Source organism: Erinaceus europaeus, chromosome 16 (assembly GCF_950295315.1).
Source record: "Erinaceus europaeus chromosome 16, mEriEur2.1, whole genome shotgun sequence".
Lineage (NCBI taxonomy): Eukaryota > Metazoa > Chordata > Mammalia > Eulipotyphla > Erinaceidae > Erinaceus > Erinaceus europaeus.
The window spans coordinates 10333733-10351774 of NC_080177.1; the positions used below are offsets into that span (position 1 = coordinate 10333733).

The 18042-nt window shown below is 45.1% G+C and overlaps 1 protein-coding gene across 1 annotated transcript in view; it reads right to left on the bottom strand.

Annotated features, from left to right (window-relative positions):
* Positions 1 to 4788: 4788 nt before the first annotated feature.
* Positions 4789 to 18042, bottom strand: part of AQP9 (aquaporin 9) — a 48574-nt gene continuing 35320 nt past the window's right edge. The window contains exons 5-6 of the mRNA XM_007533724.3: positions 13515 to 13732; positions 4789 to 7988 (exon numbers count right to left, since the gene is read on the bottom strand). Of these exons, the coding sequence (XP_007533786.2) occupies positions 7814 to 7988; positions 13515 to 13732 (393 nt within the window). The 3' untranslated portion in view covers positions 4789 to 7813. The remainder of the gene's footprint in view (positions 7989 to 13514; positions 13733 to 18042) is intronic.

Genomic DNA, 18042 nt, shown 5'->3' on the forward strand with positions numbered 1-18042 from the left:
TCTTCTTTTTAATCTCCTCCTTCTCTTTTCCCCTTGGGGCCTCCAGGCAAGAGGACTGAATTATCTCTACTCTTTTGAGGGTGTTTGGTTTTGCTTCTATTTTATTTTGACATTTTTTTCTCCTTTACCCAGGACCTTTATTCTTAGTCCTTCTTCCAACAATTAGTACTTGTTCGGAGATGCTATTCTGGCAATGGTGCACCTCCTTGGAGAATAGGTTGTGTTTTCATTTGGGAATGTCTTGTGATTATGTATTTTTCCATTTGCATAGGCGGTACTTGCTGCTGGTCATGTCGTGTTTCTTTTCACAGACCTGACACTGTTTCTGCGATCTGTTTCAACTGTGGGATGTCTCCCTGACTCATAGCTACTAGCTACTGCCTGCACAGTGAGTGTATCATATGTGGCCCTCACATTCCATTTACCGGTTTCCCCAGCTGTGGACTTTGAGGTTACCTCTAGTAGCTGATTGTCACAAATACCACCGCAAACATCCTCATGTATGTATTCTCTGGCTCTGATTATCAGAGACACAGAGAGAGGAGTGAGATTGCTGAGTCACAAAGATATTCTTATTTAGGACCACTAAGTGCTTCCAGATTGCTCCTCAAATGATTTATAACACTCATTTTTTTATTGAGCAATGAGCTACATGCCATATAACCCAATCTTTCTAGGTGTATAACCCAGTGGTTTTTATATTATTCACAGAGGCGTGCATCTAACTCCAGAACATTGTCAGCATCTCGAAAGAAACCTGGTAACTATTAGCAGTCACTTACCATTTCCTTTCTGCCACCAACCCAACTCCCCCCACAATGTCCCCACCCCCAGCTCCTGGCAACCAGAGGCTGTATAAAACCTCTTTTATGACGTTATCCATTTCCCTACTCAGATGACGCCATATAAATAGACTCAGACATGACATTTTTTCTTCTTTTTTTGCATTTGGTTTCTCTCACTCAGCAAATTGTTTTCAAAGTTCATCCAGGTGGTAACTTCATTCCTTTTTGTGGGTGAGTAACATCCCACTGCACGGTGATGCCATTTGTTAGACATATGAGCAAGTTCTCAGGATTTAACAACCCAGGGAAAGCAAGACAGTGTTGGCATCTCTTGCATCACAGGAATGCAGAGACTGATCTGGAGGGCCACACAGCTACTTAGCAGTGGGTCAGAATTCAAGCTGTGCTCCAGAGAACCAGCCACATAGGTGACAGCCTGGCGTCGTTTCAGCCTCGTTCCAAAGGCCTCGAGAGATCAACTTGCTGTGATCTTGGCCCCTGGCTGATGGCAAACTCTGAGTGGGGACAGAGCATGCTTGTCTCTTCTTAACCTCACAGAGGTCACTTTTGGACATGGCTGTATGGTTTTTTCACTTATCAGGTCAGAATAGTATTCTCAAAACATCACATGATGGGCTCAGCTAGCCAAGGGCTGCCAGTCATCAGAAGAGATGGTTTCTTTATGTGGGGAGAGGCCACTTCTGTCTCAGCCTTTACTTTCAAAGGTCTGAAGTCTTTAGAAAGGAAGAGTCAGATGAGTACTGACACTGAAGGAGCTATTATTCAGCATCTTATTCAGTCAGCGTCTCTCACACTGGACATGAAACGTGAACTTTTTTCCACTGTGTGTCTGAGCTTTTATAGTGTGGGCATTTTGCAGTGTGTGTGGAGCAATAGCTACTAGAGATCTCCACCATTTCAAGTCAACTGGAGACTTCCTTTCCACCAGAACATCATTTCCTTCTGGGCAGATGACTCCTCTCAGGACCCACAAACACTTATATTTTCCTTTTGCTATAAGTACAAGAATATTTTGCCAAAAAAAAAAATGAGCAGAAGAGCCTGATGAAAAGGGAAAAAGCTGAGGTGGACTGTCACTAGAAGACTCTTGAGCAGTTAGACACCAGAAGAAAGCTCCTGGGTCAAGCCCTCACATGCCACATGACTGTGTAGCAGAGTGAGTCAGACGGACTCTGTAGAAATGTGAACTGTGAGTGGTTATTTCAGGGTATTAGGAAATGATCAATGATTCATTCAGGTAAGATTTTATAAAAAAAAATTATTCTTTTGAGATGCCTATTAAGTAGTCAGGGATAAGATGACATCATGTCTGGGATTTACTTGAATCCCAAGGGAGAAATAAGAAGCAGGAGGGTACAAGGGTTCAGGGAGCAATGTTGGCCGATGGTTGATGCTGGGTAGGTTGTACATGGCCCTCTCACACTCCACCTTGTGGTATTTATTTATTTATTTATTTTACTGAAACAACCGTACTGACTTTTGTTGATGACTGAAAAATAAAACAGATTTACTGTTGAATGTATAACATTAATTCCCCAATAAAGAAATGAAAAAGAAAACAGGACCTCAAGGGATTGAAAAGATAGTTTCTTTACTATTTTGCCTATAAAGTCCCACTGGTATAGACCTACTAGCTTTTTCTAAAATGGAGACCCCCAAATCTCACCTGCTCTATTCTTACCTTTAGGCTCCTGATTATTAAACAATTTGTTCTGCTTTATAGCTTAATGCTTCTCAGCCATCAAGTTGCAGACGCTACCATGACTCCAACCTGACTTCCCTGGGCAGATGACCTCACCAGTGGACCCTGTAACCCCACCTCTCCAGAGCCCTGCCCCACTCGGCCAACATAGAAACAGACGGGGGTATGGATGGACCTGTCAATGCCTATGTCCAGTGGAGAAGCAGTTACAGAAGCCAGACCTTCCACCTTCTGCACCCCATAATGATCCTGGGTCCATGCTCCCAGAGGGATAAAGACTAGGGAAGCTTCCAATGGAGGGAGGGAGTGGGGATAATATGGATTTATACCCCTCTTGTCCTACGGTCTTGTCAATCATTATTAAGTCAATAAAACAAACAAACAAAAAATCGTTTCTAGGGGGCCAGGCAGTAGCACAGCTGGTTGAGTGCACACATTACCATGCACAAAGACCCGGGTTCAAGCACCCACTCCCCACCTTTAGGAGGGATGGATGCTTCATGAACAGTGAAGCAGGCCTGTAGTTGTCTGTGTTTCTCACTCCTGTTTGTCTATCTTCCCCTCCCCTTTCAACTTCTCTCTGCACTATCTAATAAAAACAGTTTTTCATGTTAAAGATTTATGTTCATTAGAAAGTGAGAGATCACGGTTCAGCTCAAGGATATATATGGTGGTGCCAGGGATTCAACCTGGGACTGCTAGGCCTTAAGCACAAGTCTGGTGTGCTCTGTCCTGGTCCCAGCATTTTCAGGAGGACATTAATCTACTTGCCATTGTCCCCAAGAGTCCCGTGAGCCACTGGCCATGAAATGTGCTCCATAAACCATGAGTCATGACACTAGAAATGTGTGCTAACAACGTATCAAGAGACTCTGCCATGTGTGGTGCCCAGGTCCCAGGATGTTCCTGCCCCCTTCTTAGGTCAGGTCATTCCTGCTAGTTGCTGAAGGAGGAGACAGAAAGGCCAAGGCGTGGGCGAACCCCACTGCCACCAGGGGCTCTATCTTTACTCCTTCCTGCTTTATTTGCTGAGATCCCCACATGCCGAGAGGTAAACCAGAAGTGTTGTAGTGTTTGTAGCCACCAGGGGGCGCTCTAGAAGAAAGACACAAGAGGCTGAAAATTAAACAGTGCTTCAGTCATCAAGAAATGTTTTACTCTTTTTTTATACATATCATTTGAAACACATCTAGGGTACCACAGGTACCTCCATAAAACATTATATATATATATATATATATATATATATATATATATATATATATATATGTGTGTGTGTGTGTGTGTGTGTGTGTGTGTGTGTGTGTGTGTGTGTGTGTCCTAGGATCATCATTCCTTCTCTCTGTGTGCTGTGATTAGTAGAGATGTTACCTCAGGGTACTTAGCTTCCTGATTTGAGACTAGCTACCATGACACTTTTTTTTTCTTTTGAGTGTATAAAGGGTTGACTGATTCTGTTTGACTCACTTATTAAGAAGCCTCTGAAAATGACCCCAATCATAACTCACGGGGCTTTTGACAGGCTCTCTCCTTAAAACTCTGATGAAAGATCCATAAACAACTTGTCCCAAATCCTTTATCAGTGGTTTTCAAACTGTGTTCTGAAGACCCACTTTCAACCCAGTCTCTATTCAGAGGGTCCTCAGTTTATGGAGGGAGGGGAGGTTTAATGTAATATCACAGACAGGGTGAAACTTCTACCCCACCCTCATCTCTCTGTCTATTTATAGAAGCTGTGGTTGACTTGAGGGAAACACAGAGGATTTTATTTGAACAGTAGGTACTGAGGCTAAATAAGACATGTAAACCATCCTCTATAACTGGAAGTTGTCATTCTTTTTCCATGAGAAGAAGAGCTTTGGATACTGTTGTACCTGTATAAATGGTGTGTGTGTGTGTGTGTGTGTGTGTGTGTGTGTGTAACTGAGAAGGAATAATTTACATGTCAGTGGTTAAGTTTTTAAATGCAACACGCTCACTCCACTTTTCCTCTTCACCATCTGAATATTAACTCTGCCTCTTCCTGGTTGGAAAAGTTCTCCATGCCCCAACGTGCTTTCAGATCTCCACTGGCTGAGGAGCCCTTCATACGGAAATCACATTTCGAGCATGCACATAAGTGCTCCTATTCATCCAGGCTTGTGATCACCAAGGGAAAGAGCAGGACTGACATATGATTCTAGTCCCTGGAGGCTGCCCCAGATGGCTGGTTCCTCATGGGAAATGACACTCCCGGGGCGGGCTTCCACAGACATTCACCTTCTCATCACAATCTTCATCTTTTACCACCCGCCAACACTTAATGTGCTCTGCCGTGGATCACCGATTCCATGCTTCAACCTGAAAACTCAAGCCTCGCCTTCAACTAATGTTAATTCAGCCAGAAGACTGTTCCTGATTTGCAGCACGTCAGTTTCAGCAGAATGTGAGTCAGGGCATAGGGGCTCTCCTGTCTTCTCTTGCTCCTCTCCTCATCTTTTCAGGAACCCAGGGGGTGTCTCCCAATCTCTTCACGAGGGGGCATTTTAAACTTGAAGATGCTTGACCACAGCACAGCTCATTTCTGAATAGTGGCAGTGCCAGAGATTGAACCCAGGAGCTCTTGTCTGCCAGCCCTGTACACAGCCACTGCTCTGGCTCCCTGGCACTGAACTTAATGGTTCTTTCTTGGAGGCCAGAGCCAACACATACACAGCAGAATACTTAACCTCATTCCTTATTTCTGCCCACTAGATGGCAATGACACTTCCTCCTTGTTTGAAACAACCAAATATGTGTCCAGACGTCGGTACGTTAGAAGTGGCAGATGGGGTGGTGGGAACTCTAGAATCCTAGAACTCTCCCCTGGAGAACACCACAGCTCTAATTCACAAGGAACTCAAACCCTGGAACCCTCCCTCCCCCAGGAATTACCTGACCCCCACAGTGCATGGTCCTCAAAGAAATTTGACACTCAGACAGTTCAACCAAATCGCCTCTCAATCCTCTCAATCCAGCTGGTATATCCTTTTAGAGGCTCCCCAGGAATTCTCAGGTCATAAACTGGAGAGACAACCTCTGAATCTTGTGTTCTTAGCAGTTTCAAGCCACCCAAAGCAACACCTCCCCTTTTTTTTTTTTTTAATGATACAAAATAGCAGCCATTTTACTTGCTTGTGATTCTGTATGTCAAACATTTAGACAAGGTTTGGTTGTGACACAGGCCAGGTGACTCAGCTGAATTCAGTTGATTCAAGGACTGATTGACCGATTTTAAAAGATTATATCAAGGTAGTTTCAGGACACACTAAGAGTTTCCTGTATGTGTGTGTCTGTGGTAGGAGTTGCATACCTGGTACTAAGCTCAAGAACCTGAGCAAGGATCCAGGTTCAAGGTCCCCACTACCCACCTGTGTGTGTGGGGGGGGGAATGCTTCATGAGTGGTGCAACAGGTCTGCAGGTGTCTATCTTTCTCTCTCCCTCTCTATCTCCCCCCTCCTCTCTCAATTTCTTTCTGCCCTATCCAATAAAATGGAAAAAATAGCCACCAGGAGCAGTGGATTCAGTGCATGCATGGAACCCCAGTGATAACCCTAGAGGCAAAAGGAAAAGTTCCCTATATCAGGAGATGATAGAGCACAGGTGAAGAGAGACAGTTCACAGCTGGATGTTGCTGTTCCATTATCACACAGCAAGGACCTTTCCAAGACTGCTATGCTTGAAAAAGGTCAGGCTGAAGATGTGTTATTTCATGGAGAGGAATGACTTGGGATTTGTAATTCACAAAAAAGCTTTTGACCAAAGTGACATCAACTAGAGAACCTTACAAAGAAAGCCAGGCCATGAGAAGCTCCCCAACTTCCCCTGATGTAATGCTGGGGACTGTCAGGAGAGGGAGACCATGGCTTGCTCAGACCAAGCCAGGCAGCGAGGCCTTCTGGCCATATCTTCCAGCAAGTGAGGAAGACGACTGTTCTGCTAGGACCTTCAGTAACAGCGGGGCTAAAACCAGATACCAAAGACCCTGGTAATTTAGCATCCAGAGAATTACTACGTCCAGAAAGTGGATGTGTTTGGACACCTGTTCATTCCCGTTTATCTATCCAGCCAGGAAGGGCTGGCCAAGATTCTCAGCCAGTCACTCTTCCTCTGGAAGGTCCAGGATACAGTGGACGGACGTCCAACTTTCCACGTGACCTCAGGCAACTCACCGATGCCCCTGAGACTTGTTCTTTCGTCTGAAAAAAAAAAAAAACATGCCACATGGCATTTCACCTCATTCATTCACTGAGAGGACTCAGTGGAGTAACACATAGCAAGTACTTTGTGAATTGTGAAGTCCAACAAGGAAATGGTGTCTTTCCAGGGACCTCCACGCTGAGGATTTTAGCAGACAAGTGTCCATTGGTTTTCATTTGGGCTCATAGGGCACATATATGATGAAAGAATAAAGGCAGCCATGGACCAAGCATGTCAAATATCTGCCCTCCAGTGTGCAATTAGGAAAACACATTCAAGCTGAAAGTACAGAGGGGTGTTTTGCTCACAACTGAGGCTGTGAATGGAGTTCACGAGAATTATATACTAATTGCCAAGACTAGGTGTCCTCTAAAACAGAAAGAGCAAGAGATTAATCTGATAAATGGCTTCCATTATTATTATTTTTTTATGGAGAGATAAATCTGTCATGTCTCCCGAGGTTTCTGGATGCTATCTTTCTCCTGTGTTTTCCAGCTGTAATCTACTGCTGCCTGAAGAACAGTAGAATTTAGACAAACACAAGGGCATGACAGCACTGGAGAGTTAACCTGTTCACTCCCTGGTTCATCATAGGCATCTTGACTGAAACCATTGCTGTGTCTTTCAATCCACTGGAAATTCTGGTTGATACCAAGACTGTCATCTTCACGAATATGGACAAGACTCATTGGTGACATAATTGCACACAGGGAACGCAGCTGAGGCCATCCCATTAAGTTCATGGATAAGGTTTCAAATTACTAGTGTTCACTTAGTTTACACCCATCAAAACTTAGAAAAACAACAACAACAACAACAAAACAAACAAAAAACAGAGCAGCAGAGAAGGGTGTTTCAGGGAACCGTTGAAACTATTTGGGCTGAGGGTGGGAGGGATTGGCAGGGAAGAGATCAGAGTTTTCAAACTTTCACTCGAACGCTGTTCCAGTTTGCATCCCACTTGACTAGAAGAGAGAACTCTGTGGATCCCACCTGAGTCCTAGGAAAACAGACACCTGGTGCCATCTTTTCCAAAGAGCGTACCCTCCAGATGAATGAACGGCAGATGCAGGACAGAGCGCATTACTACATAATCACACTGAGTTCATATTTCCCTGGCATCCCATCAGACTGTTCTGTCTCAAAGTTAAGTTCACCGTCTGGGTGGTGGATCTCAATGACAAGGACGTAGATGAGGCCTCCAAGGACAGCTCCCACCAAGGGGCCCACAATGGGAATCCACCAGAAGTTGTTTCCGGTTCTACAATCAAAGGAGAAATGAATGACACACTGTCTGGCTTTGTCCTTGTATCACTCTGCAGTTGCTGAAGAACCAGCGAGTCTTTCTAAAGCTTTTATCTCCGAAAGTGCTAATGTAAAGCTACAGTCATCATCCTAGACTAGATGATCTTTTTCATTTTTCCTGTTAGGAGAGAATATGTCCCCTTCATTGAGATATTAGAAATGAATTGAAATATTGAAATATTAGAAATCCGGGGTCAAAATGAAGGGAATCTGGGGAAAGTTCAACTTGATCATCTAGAAATTGCTTTTCCTTCATCTTGAGATAATAAGTCTGGAATGTTCACCAGGGTGCAGGGGTTACACAGGCTCCTGTGCTAAATATGAGTAGACGTGGTCCCTAGGTCAGATCGATGGGGTTTACAGTTAATGGTATTTATAGACTTTCCTAAGATTTGGGAGCTACATTCTCCCTATCTTCCCTTCCCCTTTCGATTTCTGGCTGTCTCTATCCAATAAATAAAGACAATTAAAAAAGTCATATCATTCACTTAAGTGACTTCATACTAAGGGTCATGGAGTCTAGAAGCAGGCATGAGAGTAAAATACACTGGTTAAGTATATGTGTATAACACATGTTGGAGATAAAATCTTTTAAAAACAGGAAAGCAGTGACTATGCATAAGGACTCCACAAGGTTCTCACTGAAGGAAGGATTCTTGGCAGGTGACATATTTTACTTTATTTTATTTTTTTACTTTACTTTACTCTACTCTACTTTATTTTATTTTATTTTATTGGAATCAATGTGCTTCCTAACTACACACCTGCTCCATGGGACTTTCTGCTTGTATCCAATTTTGACTGGAAAAGAAGAACCCTGTGATTCTCCTCTCAGAAGTGTCGGATGGGGAAAGGCTGTCCCTCTCTGAGTTTCCATCTGCATGGTGGTCCTGGGCCACTGAAGCCCACTCTGGGTTCCTCTTTCAAACAAGCATGTAAGATGGAGGGACCTGAGCATTGTGGCCACTAGGTGTCACTCTCACCTCGAGGGAGAGAGGATGCTGGCTCTGCTTTGCTCTGCCTCCACTTTCCAAGTTCCATCCAGAGGGACGTCAGAACTGGGATCCTCTTTTCCACTCAGCACCTGATATGAGTCCCTGATTTCCTTTTCATCCTCAAAATGGTGTTGCCATGGAATAGACGAAGCTCTGGCTATTTGTCAGGACACACATTTACATCTCAATGTAGAGATGCCAGAGTCACAAGCCCTTCACTCACCTATGTGACCCAGTCTTACAGAAGCCCGGGATCATTTGTACCTTATCATCTTGGGGTGGGGGGCTCCCAGGAATATGTCAGTGTTAATTGTCCAAGGTATTCTATCATCAGGAATAACATTCCCCCTGAGATCCATCCTTGAGTCATGAGCACCCCAGCGGGAGTTAGTGGTGAGACTCAGGGTGCAATACCAATATGTAAAGACAAAGCAAAGGCTAGTCCGTCCTGCTGGCTCGTGTCCTTGTCACAGCCACAGGTTTTACAGGTCATGGTCATTACTTAGCACATAGGGCCCCCAGAGGACCTTGGAGTAAAGTGGATTGGTCATATTTGAGGATCCGGAAGTGACCTAAGCCGGTTTATCAGCTGAGTTACTTACTGCAGCTACAGGACCTTGGATGACGGAATCTTTTGGGAGCATCTTGGAGACCTGAACCCCTCAAATGTTTTCTTGGGAATATTTTGTTTCAGGATTACCAGCCAGCCTAGGTCTATCCTGACAGATTTCTGTTCCTCTACTCTCTCCCTTTTCAGTTCATCTGATATAGTGATGTCATATTAACTTTTTGCCAAATTGACTTTTTTTTTTCTTTCTTTTGCCACTAGGGTTATCACCGGGGCTCAGTGTCTGCATGATGAAGCCACCACTCCTGGTGGTCATTTCCCCCTCCCTTTTTTTTCTTTCTCTCTTTGTCTCTCTCTCCTTTTTCTCCCTCCCCCTTTTTTATTAGATAGGACAGAGAAAAACTGAGAGGGGAAGGGAAGAGAAAAAAGGGAGACAGAAGTCTCGTGAAGCAGGTAGGGAGTGGGAGTTTGAATCAGGGTCCCTGGGCACAGTAAAGTATGTACTCAGCCAGAGGTGCCTCTGCCCAACTGCCGGGCTGGCTGGCTTCATGGGCGGGAGACAGACGACCAGGGACTCATGGCTGAGCTATATGCAGTATCTCTTTATTCATGTAGAACGGAGCACAATCTAAGCCATCTAAAACTATCTATAATCGCAATCCTGTCCTTATATATATACTCGCCAACTAGTGTGGAAACAGGATGTGACATAGAGAGGGTGGAGCGAAAAGTGACTGGTGCAAATCAGGGTGTACTAGGAGAGGGGGCGGAGCAAAAAGACATCGTGAGCCAGTGGGGATTAAACCAATGCCCTGCAGGCAGGGTGGTGCTTAGTTACCAGTGGTTATGTAAATAGAATACAGTGTTAAGCAGGGGGGATTAAACCAATGAAACAGAAGGGGTCTTAGAAGCATACCAACACCCGACTCCTGCAAATTGAAGTTCTAAACAGGTCAAACTTCTGTCCCCAAATCCTTTGCTGTTCTCTGACGATAAAGAATGTCACATCGCTCAGAGCCAGCTCAGAGGGGATTCCGAGTTTTCCCAGAGATGTGTTCCACCATTTAGCACAGCAAAGAGAGAACGGGCAAGGTCTCTGCTTACACCAAAGCCATCACTGCTCTCTCGGGACTTGGTGTGTGCCACCAAAGGTGGCTGGGAGTGAGACCAGGGCACACCTAGCTAGCAGAGGTGACTTGGTGGTGGGTAGTGGTCTCCTCGCATGAAGCTGGGGAAGGTGAAATGAAAGGCAACTCATTCTCTAATTCTGAGCTTTTGGAAGGAGATGACTGGACATGCTTTTGACTCTTGATCTGGAAGGATGCAGAGGGTTCTTCCTACTGGTGGGCACTGTCCAACTTTTTTCTTTTCTAGGGTGAGATCCTCCTAGAAAGATGTCTTCCACCCTAACATATGCTGAGATGTTTGGCCAAATGGTTTTTCCCTGTGGAGACCCAAATATTGTATTTCCTGTGAGGACCACAGGAAGCTCAGTAGTATCTCTGGCCTCTATCTGTCAGGTGCCAGAAACAGCTTGTAACAATCCATCCTCCACCTCTCCAAATTACGATAATCACCATTGTCTCCAGACATTGCCACATATCCCTAGAGATAAAATCATCTCTAGGTAAGAGCCACTTCTCTGGAAAATTCATTCTTGCTAGCTAGCTTCTTTAGGATAAGGAGTGTGGTTTGAGTTTCTCTGAGTGAACAACCAGCCCTGACATGTGTCTGTTCATTCTTTTCTTCAGTAACTTTTGCTGAAACTATCTTGCATGCCAGGCTCTGATTCAGTCACTGAGGACACAGCAGTGACAAACAGCCAAGGCCTCCATTCTCATGAGATGTCCAAGCTGGCCTCTCTCAGCATGGTCTGTGGTGATGATGTGAATGGTGTCAGTTGTTTGAAGACCGTTTTTCACACTGGTGAAGGCAGACCAGTCGAGACTCTCACTTAGATAAAGTTGGCATGTGCATGACCTTCATATGCACAGGACAGCTCTGAGATCTTTTGTTTCTCACAGAAAACACAGAACTTGAATCTGATCCTGTGGGGTTTTGTTGTTGTTGTTGTTGTTGTTGTTTTTGCCTCCAGGGTTATCCCTGGGGCTTGGTGCCAGCACTAAGATTCCACTGCTCCTGGCAGCCATTCTTTGCGTTTTATTGGAAAGGACAGAGAGAAATTGAGAGGGAAGGGGGAGATAGAGAATGAGAGAGAAAGAAGACACGACACGTGCAGACATGCTTCACTGTTTGTGAAGCTACCCCCCTGTAGGTGGGGAGTGGGGGCTTAAACCCAGATCCTTGTGCTTATACTACGTGGGCTTAACCTGATGTGCCATCACCTGGCCCCTGAGTGTTTTTTTTTCCCTCTTCTCCGATCCCTTGAGAGAGCCTGTCTCCTGATAGACCAGAAAGAGTTCCCTTCCTCTAGAGACAGGTAATGAGTGCAAGGGATTGGCCATGGCATTGGTGACCTTTTGGGCCAAGTGTAGGGAAGGATTCATAGGCAGATTCTGTGCTGGGAGGCTAGGGCCAAACCACAGCCTATTTCCTCAGCATGTTCAGAGGTATAAAGCATGGGGCCTTGCCTCTTCTTGTGCAAAGAATCTTGGTTTCACATCTGTTCTACCAGGAATTTCTTACTCATCCAAACCTAACTCAGCTCTCACTTGTTCAGTGGTGCCTTTTCCTCCATTTCCCAAGCAGAGTGAATCACTCCCAAAATGTTCCCTCACGTTTTGGTCTGAAGGCTGCCAAAACATGCCTTAGCTGTTTTTGAAATTTCCTTGCCTGGCACACCAACCAAAGCATTGACAATGCTGAAGAAAAAAAAAACATGAAAGAATGAATGATGCACTGCTAGCACAGTTCACTAGAAAGAGCCCTGTAGCCACATCAGAAGATGTGACTTCTGGTGGCGAGATTGTCCCCAAGGCAATAAAACTGGTTCAGCCCCTTAGGAAGACTGTATGAAGAGTCTTTAAACAAACAAACAAACAAAAAAGCACCTTATGACCCAGCAATACCACTCTTAGACATTTCTCCAAAGGATACTGAAACACTAATTTGAAGCAACATATGCACCTCTATGTTCACAGCTGCATTATTCACAATAGCCAAAGAGTGGGAACAGCCTAAAATGCCCATCGTCAGATAGAGAAGTGGTGGGATATATATTTCATGGAATACTATTCTGCAATGAAAAAGGATGATATTGTGTCCATTGGGTGAAATGGATGGAACCACAGGTGATTATACTTAGCAAAAAAAGTAAAGAGATGAAAGACAACTACTGCATGGTTTCACTCATAAGTGGAGTCTAAAGACCTGATACACATGAACTTGAAAAATAATAGATATAAGCAAATTATTCCTAAGACTTGTGAGAACTATGGTGGTTATCTTTGGGAGGTGGGAAAGTGAGGATACAGAATTCTGACAGCGGGTGGGTATGGTGTGGAACGATTCTCTGTTATCTCATAATCTTGTAACCTAAGGATCATACATAAAAATGTAAAAAGGAAGGAAAGAAAGACTGTCCCAAAGCAAATCTGCAGATGAACTCTAGAATTAAGTTACTCACCTAAAGTCATACCCACAGTGAGGCAGTAGTATTAATGTAAATGGCAGGATTATCTCTTTTGAAAATTCCTGGAGGCTTATTCACTCTCTGTCCCCTTCTTTTTCTGTACACACACACACACACACACACACATACACGCGCGCGCGCACGCCCATACTCACGCACCACATCACTCATCTCTAATGAAATCTTCCATATTTTCTGCCAGAGTATCAAGTGTGTAACCCCCACCTCCCCATCTAAAGCCTCCACTATTTCCAGACTAAAGCCCCACCCTGCCAGCTAGGAGTCAATATGAACTCTCCCCTGCCCACCATGGTGGCTACTACTTACGTAAAGACCTCAAAACCCCAACCTGCCAAAGCAGTGAACAGCCTGGGGCTCAGGTCTCGAGCAGGATTCATGGCACAGCCACAGTTGAGTCCCAAAGAGGAAGAGATGGCAATGATCAGGAGGCCGATGACAATGGGTTCCAGGCCTTTGGGGACCCCCATGTTTCTGGAGTCAAAGATGGCGAAGACAACCATGAGGAGGAACATGGTAGACACAACCTGGGGAGGAAGGATACACACAAGGGTTTAGCCTGTGTCCCACTCACCTGTTCACCTCGAAATTTAACCTATGGGCTACACACACACACACTGGTGGGTCGCAGAGGCTCTGCTTGTCATCCAGTCCTGGATGTGGGTGCTGACATTGTTCTCATGTCCTGACTAGGCCCCTGCCCTCACCACACACTGTGTAAGAGGCGGTGGCTGTGACCATGGGAGACATGGACTCTCGGGAGCCTTCTCTTCACTGTTCAGACCTGCTAAACAGAAAGGCAGGCTGTAGGCTGCAAAAACAAATGAAGAGTTTCAATTGAAATGGCAAGGAGAAAAGCCACATGGGACATCGAGAGATAAATGGACAAAGGAAATGAAGAGAAAATTCTGAAAGAGAAATGGGCCCAAGAAATGAAATGGGAAAACCAATTAAGGTTGAAAAAAGTACAACAGTATCAATCATCCTCCCTCTCTCAGGCTTTACCAGTGGGACTCCATCTCTGCTGCATTGTTCAAAAAGAAAGACAGCAGGCACTGAGCCGTATGCATTCAAAACCATCACATTTTAGCTGTAGGATTCGATCCAGGAGAATAGTTGAGAACACCCTACAGAAACAGTCTAACATGTGGAAAAATCATCAAGCTCCTGTGTTCACTTAAACAGACCCCAGGTTCACTTCAGATTACCTGTTACTATTATTATTATCGTTATTATTTGTGTGTGTGTTCTCTTGCAGGCCTACATGTTGTTTTAAATGCACACTTAGGGACAGGAGGTAACACAATGGTTATGCTAAAATTGACTTTCATGTTTGAGTTTCTAAGTTTCCAGGTTCAATCCCTAGCACCACAATAAGCCAGTGCTGAATTGTCCTCTGGTCAAAAAACACGAAAGTGTGTGTGTGTGTGTGTGTGTGTGTGTGTGTGTGTGTGTGTGTGTGTGCGTATGTGTGTATGTGTCAGTGTGTGTACGCCCACGCTTTAACTCAGAATTTCACAATAACCCCTATGAACTAATGAGACTATAATTCTCAGTCGACACCCCAAGTAACCTGCGTAGGAAGAAGTTCAACCACTCACCCGAGAGCTTTCATTTCACAAGCAGAAGGATCAGAATGAGAACTGGGCAGTTGACTTCAGAGCTGACACTCTTTCTATCACCTCATTTGATGCCCAGCAGAGTAACACAGGATTTCTGTGCAGAGAGGCCTATTCTCCGAGAAGTACTCTCCTCTGCCAAGCCTCACTTGACCCTGCACTAGACTGTGATCTCCTACAGGAAGCAGGAACAGCAGGCAGCTGCACCCGGCTCAGTGGTGCCAATGGACAGCCATTGGCCTCCTGAGTAACTAAGTGATCGTTGATTAGATTATGGGACATGATTGAATGGTGATTTTTCAGCTAACCAACTGAGTCACCTTGAGAGAGACGAGCTTGCAAAATGGCCCTGGTGGTCAACAGTTGTCCCAGGTGTTCAGTAATATTATGATGGTGACCAACACTTTGCTGAACTACCCTCATCACCAAAGCTATGCAGACCTTCAGGGGCTGCTGATGGAGGCAGTGCTGGGAGTCTTCTAACACTCATGTTCTCCATTTTGTTGTAGAGAGTGATGAGCTCAAAGTCAGGAGCCTAGGCCGGGGAGACGGTACAATGGCAGCACACAGGACTTGTATGTGGAGGTTCTGGGTTAATCTCTGGCACAACATATGCCAGTGCTGAGCAATGCTGGGCTCACAAATCAAAAGTTAAAATTAGGACCATGGGTGTTCATTTCTTGGTGATAAGGAACGGGGGGGGCGGGGGGTGGAATTTGGGGAGCTGACATGTGGATGGATATTGAGGCAGATGCAACTGACACCCCACTGGCTGGAAGAACAAACCTTGGTGAGATATCTTGAAATTAAGAACTGGATGAGTAAAGTTCTACAGGAGCCCATTAGAATGACAATGTTGGGTGGAAGCGAAAAAGAAGGGAAGGGAAGGAGGGAGAGAGGGCTGGCCAGGGATAGGAAGATGATAATATGTTCACTGTTCCTTGTGTCCCAGAGATCTTAGGTCACGGCGTGGCACTCAGGTACTATTGACGTGACTTAGCATGAGCCTAAACGAGGGCTTTAAACACTTCCAGGCCAGGTTGCAGGGAAAATGCATGAGAAGAGGCTGGGCTGGGCTGGATTCTTGCAATGAGCTGCAGGGATTACAAGGGGGGGCTGTGCCCTTGGCTCAGCGGTGGTGTGTGGGAGAGCCAGGTGACTCTCAAGAGGAGAATGTCACTCCCTCTAGACTCAGGCAAAGGGTCCTCGACCTTGCCCTCAATGTGGATCAACAATGGTAGAGAATGTTCCATCCTCCGAAGGGATGTTGGACAACATACTGTATCTACCACCTGAGGGTCCTGGAATTGGTGCGACTTGAAATGTTCCTACCACAAAATGCAAGCTCGGATCTACAGGGATGTAGAGGTTACACAGGCTCCTATGCTGAATATGGGCCCCAGATCAAATCCATGGGGCATACAGTTAACAATATTTATACATTTTTCCCATATTTGGGAGCTACTCTCATCCCTGATCCAGCTTTCTAGCCTTTTTTCCAGCCATGACATCATTTCCCTAGACGATAACTTGGGTCCACCTGCATATCAGATGTCAGGCTCACGCAAAAACTAATAAAGTCATGGGCCCTTTGGAATATACCTAATATAGACCTACTAGCTATTTACAAAATGGAGACCTCAAATTTTCATCTGTAATATTTTTGGCTTTAGCTTCACGATTAGTCAACAATTTGTTTGGCTTTATATGTTAACTCTTTTTTTCAGCCACTAGGTTCCAGATGCTACCATGTTGTAACTGGACTTCCCTGGGCAGATGACCCCACTAATGTGGTCTGCAGCCCTGCTTCCCCAGAGCTCTGCCCCACTAGGGAAAGAGAGAGACCAGCTGGGTGTATGGATTGGCCTGCCAATGCCCATATTCAGTGGGGACCTTCCACCTTCTGCACCCCATGATGACTCTGGGTCCACACTCCCAGAGGGATAAAGAGTAGGGAAGTTATCAGGGGAGGAAATGGGATATGGAGTTCTGGTGGTGGGAATTGTGTGAAGTTGTACCCCTCTTATCCTATGGTCTTGTCAGTGTTTCTGTTTGTAAATAAACATTTTTTAAAAAGAAGAAAAAAGGGCCCTTGGGGGAGAAGGGGCTTCTCTTTGCTCCTCATATCCTTACAACCGTTCTTGGGTTAATGGATATGACAGTGGGTTCAAATGATAAAGTACAAAGACATCAAACTTTTTTTTTTAGAATTATTTTTCCATTCCTAGTTTTTTTTTTTTTTACATCTTTATTTATTGGATAGAGACAACCAGAATTCAAAAGGAATGTAAACCATTAATCCCTCAAAAGAAATTAAAAAAAAATGAAATCAAGAGGATAAGGGGAGGGAGGGAGAGAGACAGAGAGAGAGAGAGAGAGAGATGTGTAGCCCTGCTTCACCACTTGCAAAGCTTTCCTCTTGCAGGCAGGGGCCAGGGGCTTGAACCCGGGCCCTAGAGCATGGTGACTTATGCACTCAATCAGGTGCACCTCCACAGGGTTCCCTCAAACTTTTTATTTCTTCTTTTTTTTTTAGCACTACTCAGCTCAGGTTTATGGTGGTGCAGAGGATTGAATCTGAGACTTTGGATTCTCAGGCATGGGAGTCTTTGCATAACCATTATGCTACCTACCCCCTCCCCTACTTTTTTTCTGTTTTAATTGCCACCAGGGTCATCGCCGGGGCTCGGTGCCTGTATGACGAATCCACCACTCCCAGAAGTCTTTTTTTTTCTCTTTTGCTTATTTTTTTATTATTAATTTTACATGATAGGACAGAGAGAAATTGAGAGGGGAGGGTGGGACACAGAGGGAGAGAGAAAGGGACACACCTGCTGACCTGTTTGACTGCTTGTGGACTGTCCCCTCTGCAGGTAGGGAGCAGGGGCTCCAACCCAGGCCCTCCTGCATGGTCACCAGTGAGCACCACCCCCCACCCATCCCCTGGACATCAAACTTTTCAAAGCAAGACAAGGTTTGAGAAAGAGTGTTTGTCAGTTTATCTCTCTCACCTCCAATCAAAAAAGCTTGAATGGTGCCAGGTAGCGCTGCACCTGGTTGAGCGCACATGTTACAGGGCACAAGGACCCAGGTTCAAGGGCCTGGTCCCCACCTGCAGGGAGAAAGCTTCACAAGGGGTGAAACAGAGCTGCAGGTCTCTCTCTCTCTCCCCCTCTATCACCTCCTCCCCTCTTGACTTCTCTCCGTCTCTATCCAAT